This window comes from Helianthus annuus, chromosome 3 (genome assembly GCF_002127325.2).
Source record: "Helianthus annuus cultivar XRQ/B chromosome 3, HanXRQr2.0-SUNRISE, whole genome shotgun sequence".
Taxonomy (NCBI): Eukaryota; Viridiplantae; Streptophyta; class Magnoliopsida; order Asterales; family Asteraceae; genus Helianthus; species Helianthus annuus.
The window spans coordinates 110,099,684-110,110,999 of NC_035435.2; the positions used below are offsets into that span (position 1 = coordinate 110,099,684).

An 11,316-nucleotide genomic window follows, 5' to 3' on the forward strand; every position below is an offset into this window, starting at 1 on the left:
GGTTTGTTATTTGATTTGGATTGTTAATTGTTTGATCCAAGATTTCTGTTGATGATAATGGGGAGACACGATAATGTATAATAAGGTGTAATTATAAAATAGAATTAGGGTAACAATTAGAGGAGCAAATCGGGTGATGCTTGTAACCAGGCCACTTAACAAAGAATTGTACATGTGATTGGGTTGGGCTCCCTAAATTGAACAAATGTTGTTTGAATATGGTTGGGCCACATAACAGACTTCGAAACAACCATGCACTCGAAGTAGGTTGGGCTCGGGTGAGTCAGCCGTGCTTTTAGTCTATGATAATGTGGGGTTATAAATTAGTAGATTTCTAAAAGATGTTGCATGTTTATGGGCCCCTACATTGATTTGTTTAAGGGTTGTATATTGTTTGTGGTTTGTTGTTCAAATAACTGAGGAGTACATAAGTTACCAAAAATGTATGATGGATGTTATGTGATAAGTTTTGGTGCGAAACATTGAACATGGTCCTAACTATTGTGAGTAATTGAAAATAGGACACGGTTGATTAAAGTTAAGCATATGACTAATCTAACTGAGCAACCAAAGGTGAGTTCACTGCTCTTTTCCAAGCATGCATCCCGGGAAGGGATATTGGGTAACGTTCCAGGGAGGAATGCAGGTTATTGGGATGTTGGTTATTACTCAGTTTCTATCATATAAGACCCCTTACATCTACCGACAGTTGCCGGGAAGGCAACGAGGTTATTAGTTGATAGCGCTATTAGGTTTGGCACCCTCACACCGTACCGGGGAGTACGGGCGTGAACTAATTTCATTAAAGCATGACCAATGTTTTGATAGAGACATTGGGGTTGGGCAAACACATCTTGTAGCCATTTCGGTAATCGAGTTAATAACAACATCAAATCAATTTGTTAAACTGTTTTGTACATATATCTGGTAACTAAACTCGGTTACAAAACTTTGAACTCACCAGCGTTGTCTGACACACTTGTTTGCATGCTTGTAGGTCGTTAGATGTCTTGCATTGGAACTTGCTGTCTGGAGTAGCTGGAGTGGTTATGGGTCGACTGGAGGGATCCATGTTATTGATTTCTTGATACTATTTATTGGTTTGAAACTGTTTAACTTTGATTAACTTTGCTTCCGCTGAACACTTTGGTTTTCACTTAAACTTGTTGACGGTATTTTTGATTAATATTTGAGAACTTTATTTTGAGACATGTATGGGTTCAATGTAATTAGTGGCTCGTGGTTGGTCCAACTCAAGAAACAGTGGTCATTCCTGCCGACGAGGTTCATATCGACAACACACTCCACTTTACTGAAGAACCTGTTGAGGTTACGGATTGGAAGGTTAACAAGACACGCCAGAGTAGTGTCAAACTCGTAAAAGTTCGATGGAATGCACGACACGGGCCAGAATTCACGTGGGAATGTGAGGATCGTATGAAAGAAAAATACCCACATTTATTCCCCAAGACCCCTGCATCTCGTAGCAGAACTAAAATTTCGGGACGAAATTTCTCTAACAGGGGGAGAATGTGACAACCCTCACATTTACAGGTATCCGTACAATTAATTAATATTAAATTTGTGCTTAATGACTGTGCTTAATTCCAACTGATGATTAAACTGCTTTATGATTTTTGCATCATACATACATATGCATCACATTTCATACTGTCACTCCATTTATTACATACAACCTTTAGTGACAAACTTGATGCACAAAGCATAATTAGCACGGTGAGCGGATAACTCAGAAACATGCTGACAATGCCAGCACATAGACAGACTATATATTGAGGCCCAGTATGAGCCAGGGACAAGGTACTACACTAGTAGGGAGTGTAGGGAAGTAAGGACCATGAAACTGCGTCACTAGGTGATAGCTTAGGTGCCGGAAAGTGCCTAAAACCCGCTTAAAATGCAAAATTATGCATTTATTAACAAAATTCAGCATTTAAATATGCTAGTCACTTGCAAAAATATGGCAAAATGGTCCTGTATGCTTTCCTAAGTGTCAGGAATTAAAAGAGTCACTAAAAGATACATAAAGGACACTTTACGATATCACTTAGCACTTTAACGGAACGGTATCCAGCCAGACAATCGGACATTACCCGGAACACAAAAATATTGTTAAACACATTGTTTCACTTTTTCTGAGCTAGTCTTGGTTCCCGAACACTTAAACACACTACATAATACATGGTACCCACTACACATTAGACTTTACATCTTAACCCCTAATTAATCACCACTTGCCACAACATTTTTCATTTAACCCCCCCCCCCTTACAAATTTACGGCCCCAAGAGGCCCCACCATAAGATTTTACAAGCTTCCTAAATCTTCCTAATAATCTTCTCTTGGAGTTAATGAAGATTTGTCTTGTACTTATGAAGACACATGGACCATTGGACATTGGATTTAAATTTTATAAATAACCTTATCTCTCCATCTTCATCAACACAATTTCTTCTTCCTCCCTTACAAAAAGCTCGGCCGAAACTCCCCTTGACACCACCACCATTTTCGATTTTTGTTCAAGTATTCCAAGGTTAATACAAGGTGCACAAAGGTGAATCACGAAGTGTGGAACTCACGGATCATCAAGGACCTCTCTAGTTTGCTTTTATCCTCTACAATTCCAAGCTTGATCTTCCCTAGCTTAAAAGCTAGTAGTAAGCTTCTTTGATCCTAATTACTTCATGTTTATGGTGGTTAATAGTTATATTATGATGAAATCTCAAGAACACTAAAACTTCATAAACATAAGTCTTGAACATAAAGCTAACATGATGATGAAATAAGATGAAATCTAGATGAAATAATGGTAGTATGTTGTTGTTTGAATGTGTTGATGATTTCTTGACGATTACTAGTAATATGATGTTGAACATCATGGTTGAACTTGTTAAAGTAAGATTAAAAACTTAAGTTAACAAGTTAGGAGGTGATTAGTGATCCACATAAAAGAATCACCTCCATGTTTCAACATAAACTTGGTAACAAAATGATTTCTTGAAAAATTAGTAAACAAAGTGAGTTGATGATCGTATGGATTCGAGGTTTACAAATGGTTTTCCTAAATAAACCAAGAGTAGAAGATGATTTTTGAAGGGTTATGACTTTTGTTAAACCTACACTATTTTAGTAACAAAATAAGTGTAGTAAGCCTAGTGAAACAAGAAAATATTGTAAGCAAGTATTTTTGTAAAATAAGTTCGCAAGTTGTGAACATCTAAAAACCCTGAGAGTAAGATTTTAACAAAAGTAAACACACTTTGGAGGGTAACTAAACCCACTAAACACCCCACTAAGTTACTACGCATTTTTATGAAAAACCAAGTTCATGTTGTTTTGTAAAGTGCATTGTTTTTGCACTTGACTAGTGTAGTATTGTTTAGTATTTTGTTGTTGATTGATTGAATGATTTCCGAAAAGAAAGTGATATGCTAATAAGCATGGACACCTCCATTTACAAAGGAAACTCTGGCGAAATTTTCAAAAATCCCAACACTTAGAAAATATTTTCTAAACAAGTGTTACAAGTATATTTTCAACTTTGTTTTTCAAAATAAACTTCACCATGGGTTTGTTACAAAAATACAAAGTATCGGAGGTTGATTTTTGTAAATAAAAATGGGTAAATGTATATTTAGAATATATATTTTATACTAAGACACTTATGTGAATATTGTCATATTTTGTGAACTAGTTATATTACTTTAGGGTAAAATAATATAACTTACAAATACCATGCAAAATTACAACTCCAAAATAATACCAAAAATCAAACGGAATAAATATTTAAGTTACGCGCATAATATTGTGAAACCGAACAAGAAAACGTAACTTATGAATTATTCCAGAAAATACTCTTACACATATATTTTGGGTAAAATATTATTTTGGAACCTAAAGAAGTGAAAATATATTATTTTTGGGAAAAATACATATATTTGGAAATACGCTATTTTTGGACAAATAATTAAATATATTTTCCTAAGTGGGACTTAAAATGTATTTTTCGAAACTACAAATATACATGTATAAATACCCCCATCCTTGGGAAGGAATACGGAAGTTAAAATACTTGAGAAGTAGGAATACAAAATATTGTTTAACAATTATTTCAAACATTAACTATAATTTAAAGTTAAAATAATTATTTTAACTAATAATTATAACTTGGAATAATTTTGGGAACACAAGTAACGTAACTCAAAAACCTTCATACTAAGCAAAGGCACGGCTCGTTCGTCTAATAGACGTTAGTACACTGTATGTAGTCGTGTTTGATGAGGAGACTTGGGTACACATACTGAAGACGCAATACAGTGAGTTCATGTCCCCCTTTTCTCTTAACTGTTTTCAGTTTTATACTTCGGGGGTGGAATACATGTTACAATTATTACAGACATTTTTATACATGGTATGGTTAGCTTAAGGAGGGTTTACTACTTAGATCATGTGAGTGGTGGGTACAACACTTAAGGCCATTAATCCTCATCGTAGGACCGAGAGACATGAGTGATAGATCTATTTGGGTGTAGCGAGCCCATACCCATGAGGCCGGGGCGGCCCATAGTGGTGACTATGTCTTCCAGCCGGAAGCCTGGTACAAATTTGCTAGGTTTGAGTACTTCCTGCACCATTTCACACATACCAGTGGCTTTGCAACCCATTGGTGTTCTTTTTTTTCTTAATTGCTACATACCAGGGACTTTTATACATACAAACATACTTTAAAGGTTATACATACTCACATACACATGAATTCGCTCAACTTTTGTTGATTTTTCAAACTACATGTATTTCAGGGAATTGACCGGATCTGGCAAGTGATGCATATTAAGCTGCGTACTAAATAAAGATGTCATCCAAGGTTGTAGGGTTTGGGAGGTGTAACCCTTACCTGGACGGGTTACATGTCTTTAAACCACGTATTTAAAGTCTTTTGTTGTGTCTCATGAACACGTTGTAGACAAGTATGGTTTGTAACTTATTTTAAGTATTGACATTTTCAAACAATGATGTTGTGGTATTTTTAAACTAATGAATGGATGAACATCTTGTGTTTTTATCATATAGCATTGTTATGATTGTTGCTATGGTATTAAGAAGTCACACCAAAATAAACCCACGCTTCCGCAAAAGCCAGGTGTGACAATTGCGTTTTACAAATAAGACATTTCTTTGTGTTTTTGGTGCATTGCGTTTTAGAAAAATGTCATTTTTAGGTTTTTTTTCCATTGCGTTTTACGCAACTAGGTTTTTTCTATTGCGTTTTACGCAACTAGGTTTTTTCTATTGCGTTTTACGCAACTGGGTTTTCAAAAATTTTTTTCGAAAATATAGCAATAGTATACTCGTTTTAAAGATAAAAAACGCTCGTTTTTTGGTGCAATTTTTATAAAAAAATAATGTCGTATGAAATAGTTATTAACGTTTAAAAAATGGGGGGGAATTGGAGGAGAGAGAAACTATTGCCTTGGATTGACTAGAATGCCCCTAAACAAACTCACGCGCCTCTTTTCTTCCCTTCAATTTCCATCATTTAATCTTAGCCCTTGATTAACTAAATGGATGGTCAAGATCACTTCCTAGCCTTCTTAGCCAAATAAACTTCCTATTGTATCTCCATTCAATTTCCACCATTTAATCTTAGGCCTTGATTAAATAAATGTATGGTCAAGATCACTTCCTAGCCTTCTTAGCCAAATAAACTTCCTATTGTATCTCCACCCATTGTTTTAAACCAAGAGTTAATTGAATTGTATAAATATAAGTTATTTAAAAGTCTTTACTACATGTGTCACGCCTAAGATTTTTTTTTTCCATTAGAGTTCATTTTTTTTGGTGTTTAAGATTTTCACAATAAAACGTTAAAATTTTCAGGTTGGTCCTAAGTGAGGTTAGGATTCGATTTAAAACAGAAAAACAAGCTATACAAGGATTGAAACCAAGACCTCTTGTTGGTAAAGAGGGTGGTTTACCACTACATCAGCTTTACTTTTCTTCTTATGGTGCCAACCTAATTATATTTATGGGGTCCTTATAAAATTTAATATATCGGATCTACTATTTTTTTAAAAAAATTAGGGTCCGGGGACCCCGACTCGCTCTACGTGAATCCGCCCCAGTGTGTATTACTTTTGAAAATTTTAGGACTATTTCTGATGCTACTGTTCTATAAGAATCTAACATACATCGGAATGCCTCCTATGTTCTTTGGTACACAGTGTGAGTCTATTCTTTTCTTTTAACGGACAACATAATCAATTTCGAACATTTTTGGAGTATTTACTGGACCAAACGGAGTACTCCGAAAGTAACCCGAGTCAGCCACCAAATCCGAGTAAAACCCAGTAACTCATCCGCCAATAGGCACGACGGTGAAATTACCGGTAAAACTTAATCACGGAGAATGCAATCCAACATATACGTATATTCTAAAACTTTAATTCAACATAAATTCGAATGAACCCAAACACAACACATTGAATCCATATTTTAAATGAGTCATACATGTTGACGAGTTATAAACATGTTGTTGGGTTGTAAGCGGGTTATCCGTAATGTGTTTCATGTTGAGTATGAATGTGACAAGTAGATAATTAACAATGTAAATTGAAAAATGAAAAAAAAATAAAAAATAAATTATAAAACTTTCTTTTTTTCCTAAAAACCTAAGCAGGTTAACGAGTCATCCAATTTATTAAATGAGTCAACCCGAGTCCGATTTGTTTATAAAACAAGTTAACCCGAATAAAACCTATTTTTTAAAGCGATCATGTTAAACAATTCAACCCAAGCCTGATCTATTTTCAAACAAGTTAACCCGAACAGAACATATTTTTAAAGCGATCATGTTAGTTGACCCGAAACCTTTTTCTTTTCATTGGAGTGGTATCAAATATATCCGGCCCTAAAAATAGAAATAAGAAGAAAATAAAAATAGAAGCTGACCGATTCTATAAAGTTATGTCCAGCAATGCATATTTATTTTTCTCCAATTATTTAAACATATAAATTAAAAAAAAAAGAATTAAGCAATTTGAATTCGATAAATCCTACGCCATACAAAGATCCAATGGTGTTCTTGAATTAGTTTCTACTGCATTTCAATTCAACTCACACATATCTGTTTCTCTCTCTAGATTCTCTCTCTAGATCCAATCCAATAACTCAACATCCATGGCTTCACGCAGACGAACTCTACTCAAGGTCATCATCCTCGGTGACAGCGGGTCAGTACTTCAATCTAAATCACTTTTTATATATATATATAATTCAACTTACTGGATTTTGATCTGATCTGATTTGATTTACTCTTGTTTAGGTCAAATTGATTGATTCGTTTTGACTAGCGTATACGTAACTGTTTTCCGTGATAATTACTGTGAACTTTGTGGTTTTGAATTGTTAGATTGATTACTGTTGCAGTTGTTGATTGTTGTAGGTTTAGATTGTGTTAATTCTTGTTTGCTAGGGTTTCTGTGATAGTTGTTAGTTTAAGAGGTACAGTTTGCTGTGAATTTTAACTTTTTCAGGAGTTTTTTTGTTCGTTATTAAACAATCAGGCTTATCATTCTAAATATTAGGGTGAAGGGGGTGCACACCTAATAGGTGAGTGCCCTCTCTTACGCCAAACCAATCCCCGTGTGCCACGTCAACTCCCCTCTTAAACTCCCCTAACACCCCCATTTGATGGCGCCACTCCCCTCTTAACTCCCCTTATTTTTTTATTCAAAAAAAAAAAAAAAAAAACAAAGAAAATCTATGATTGGATGGATCCAAGGCTGGCCCACCAAACTTCCCCCCTCCTCCATCGGTGAGTCCATGCCCATCTTCACCCCCGATTCGGGACCCCGCGGGGATGGCGGCGGTGTTCCCGATCGGGGAAATGGTTCACCGATCACCTCACCGATTGCGCCCCGTTCACCCTTAGATTATTTAGGGTTTCTGTGCAATGATTGTTGCTTTTGGAGATACAGTTTGATGTGAATTTGACCTTTTCATGAGTTTTTTGTTCGCTTTTTAACAATTAGGATGCTTAATTCTAAATTGTACATCATCTAGGGTTTCTGTGGGATAATTGTTGCTTTTAAAGATACTGTTCTATATGAACTTAACTATTTTGATATGTATTTGTCTGTTTCATGAGTTTTTTTGTTCATATTTTTTTTTTTTACAATTAGGCTTCTTAGTTCTTCATATTACATCATGTAGAGTTTCTGTGGGATGATTGTTGCTTTTGGAGATACTGTTAGATGTGAATTTATCTTTTTCATGAGTTTTTTGTTCGTTTTTGAACAATTAGGATGCTCAATTCTGCATATTACATCCTCTAGGGTTTCTGTGGGATGAATGTTGCTTTTGTAGATGCGGTTCGATATGAATTTAACTGTTTCATGAGTTTTTTGGTTCATTTTTTAATGATTAGGCTTCTCAATTTTGCATATTACATCCTCTAGGGTTTCTATGGGATGATTGTTGCTATTGGTAATACAGCTCGATATGAACTTAATTTTTCACGATATCTTTGTTTATCTTTTAAGAATTTATCTTAGCAAGTTGTACATATTACATCGTCTAGGGTTCCTGTGATACTATTGATGAACTTATAGCATATTCATGATTGTCTATTCTACTTGCTGACCAATTTGTCATCCTTGGTTGGTGCAGGGTGGGGAAGACATCTTTGATGAATCAGTATCCTTATTCCTTTGTGGCTTGAACTAGTAATGTGTAAGATCCTAACTATCAAAAATTCTTCAAGTGACTGAAAAATTGGAACAGAGAAATTATTATTTGGTGTTTATTAGCATAAACTCAAACTACTTAAAGAATTTTTGTCAGGATATGTTTGCCCTTTATTTGGTCTGTATTACTTATTAGCATAAACTTCTTGTTTAATATTTGAACCATAGTAGAGAAAAGGCGTAGATTTAGGAGTAGGATTAGTGCTTTTTGTGAGTAAGTCGTTCTAAAACAATTTGCAAATTTGATAGCATTCAGGCTATGGCATGATTGAGTATTTGAGTATAACTCTTTGAACATAAGTACTTACATCCCTACCAAAACTAATGTGATTTATGAGAAGTAAATCTATTTTCGTGGATGGTTCTTGTTTGTCCTTTATATCTGCCGTTAGATATGTCAACAAGAAGTTTAGCCCTCAATACAAGGCAACAATAGGAGCTGATTTCTTGACAAAGGAAGTGCAGTCTGATGATAGGCTCTTCACTCTGCAGGTTAGTAGTTATGACTCGTTGATGAGTGATAAAGTTTGGTTTTTACTTTTGATGTTACTTGGACACTTCTGTAACAGACTAGTAAGATCAGACAATTAAAATTCTATGATTATGGCTCATTTTGTTACGTTTAGTTTTGTCACATGTGTAGAAGGTGAATTATGACAACCATCAACTTCACCCGTACAATATAATATTATTTTCATTCTTTGAACAAACAGAATCCGAGTACGCAGAAAGATATATTAATGATGACTTTCTATATTAACTTTTAAAACAGAAACAAACCATGGTGATTGGTGGTTATAGATTTTCCCTTTGTGCTAGTATGGTAGGTTGGAAGAAATTATGTACAAACTAATAATATCACGAGAATCACGTTAATGCTTCATTGTTGTAATAATGTAAATCTTTGTATCTTGCCATACTAAAAAGCCCCAAAAGGGAAAATTTGACTACAAATGGTGAAATTTAATCATGACTATCTAGACAAAAAAACGCTTGATTTTATCGCGAAATCGCAATGGGTCACATGTTATTAAACATGGAAAACTTTATCCTTTTATCAAGCATAGTTTAAATTTAAGAACATGACCTTTGAATCCGTTATCTTTTTTATCTTAGATCTGGGATACAGCCGGGCAAGAAAGATTTCAAAGCCTCGGTGTTGCTTTTTACCGAGGTGCAGATTGCTGTGTTCTTGTATATGACGTGAATGTGCAGAAATCCTTCGATAATCTCAACAACTGGAGAGAGGAATTCCTTATTCAGGTATGTATATAATCTTTTACGTCATGTATTTTGGCATTTTAAACATGAAATATGGTTGCATGGCTCATTGTGAACTCATGCTCTGATAATATCTTCCAGGCAAGCCCTTCGGATCCCGAAAATTTCCCATTTGTTGTTTTAGGTAACAAGGTTGATGTTGATGGTGGCAATAGTCGAGTGGTACTTTCACCTTTTAAATAATAAATCTTCAGTTTTCACAAAATTTACCGTCAAATTTACTCATTTTGTCATGATAACACTTTCATTTCAGGTTTCTGAGAAAAAGGCACGGGCCTGGTGCGCATCGAAAGGAAATATCCCGTATTTTGAAACCTCTGCAAAGGATGGAATTAATGTTGAAGAGGCTTTTGAAGTCATTGCCAAGAATGCATTGAAGAACGAAGAGGAAGAAATGTAAGTTTCGAATTCAACTTCCAAAATTTCAAAAAAATGATAAAACCGTAACTACACTAACGCGTTGGTGTCTTCTTCTTTTTTTTTTTTCTATGAAGATATCTGCCGGATACCATTGACGTAGGAAACACGAGTCAACCAAGGGCCTCGGGATGCGACTGCTAGAAGCAAGTTTCTTTGTTAACGGTTTGTTTTGATGCTTAGTTTGTAAATTTGGTTTCATCAAACTAGTTTTATGAATGGATTGGTTTTAATGAGTGGTCATATTGAGAAGATGGGCTAGTACAAATAATTGAATGAAATGATGCTGGTATATTATCCGAAAAGAGTTTGTTTACAATAAAGTTGTTCCATTGATTGTATCATACAAGGTTTTATTCAATAATTTTATATAAATATTGATATGAGTTCAAAACCTAATATATATACATCTATATATGCTGTATGCAACTATGCATAGCTTATTTGATATAAGTTTGATAATGCAATTAAGGGTATTCTAATTCTGCCATTTATTCATTATATATTACTTTTCCACTCTCGACGCTTTTACAAGCCACATGATTGTTGTAATGATTTTATTCCATTCATTGCATTCTTTTAACCATACACAAACACACTCTAATTAATTCAATATATTTCAATTCCTTTTTATCAACCGTCAACATGTTTGTGTAGATTTCTAGCACTACTATGTTGTGATCATAAATTCCAATTTTCTACAAGAGACCAAGTTTAATTCAGAATTCATGTACAACATACCAAAAACACATTTTAGCCAAATTTGATCAATTATGGCAAGAATCACCAACATGTAATGATAATTATTTGCAGAGTATAAAATTAAATTAGTCTAGCAAGTATTAAATCTTCC

The 11,316-nt window shown here is 34.6% G+C and overlaps 1 protein-coding gene across 1 annotated transcript; it reads left to right on the plus strand.

Moving 5' to 3' along the window:
• Positions 1–6,975: 6,975 nt before the first annotated feature.
• Positions 6,976–10,838, plus strand: LOC110872290 (ras-related protein Rab7). Its single transcript, XM_022121063.2, has 7 exons — positions 6,976–7,250; positions 8,689–8,715; positions 9,158–9,257; positions 9,882–10,028; positions 10,128–10,208; positions 10,300–10,442; positions 10,541–10,838. The coding sequence occupies exons 1-7, from the start codon at positions 7,198–7,200 to the stop codon at positions 10,605–10,607; spliced, it is 618 nt and encodes a 205-aa protein (XP_021976755.1). The 5' UTR covers positions 6,976–7,197; the 3' UTR covers positions 10,608–10,838.
• Positions 10,839–11,316: the final 478 nt, after the last annotated feature.

Excerpts from the sequence above, each read along its gene's own strand:
- LOC110872290 (XM_022121063.2), top strand. The coding sequence starts at position 7,198 with ATGGCTTCACGCAGACGAACTCTACTCAAGGTCATCATCCTCGGTGAC. Across the intron at positions 10,209-10,299 it reads ATGGTGGCAATAGTCGAGTG|GTTTCTGAGAAAAAGGCACG; the intron begins GTACTTTCACCT and ends CTTTCATTTCAG. Across the intron at positions 10,443-10,540 it reads AAGAACGAAGAGGAAGAAAT|ATATCTGCCGGATACCATTG; the intron begins GTAAGTTTCGAA and ends TTTTCTATGAAG.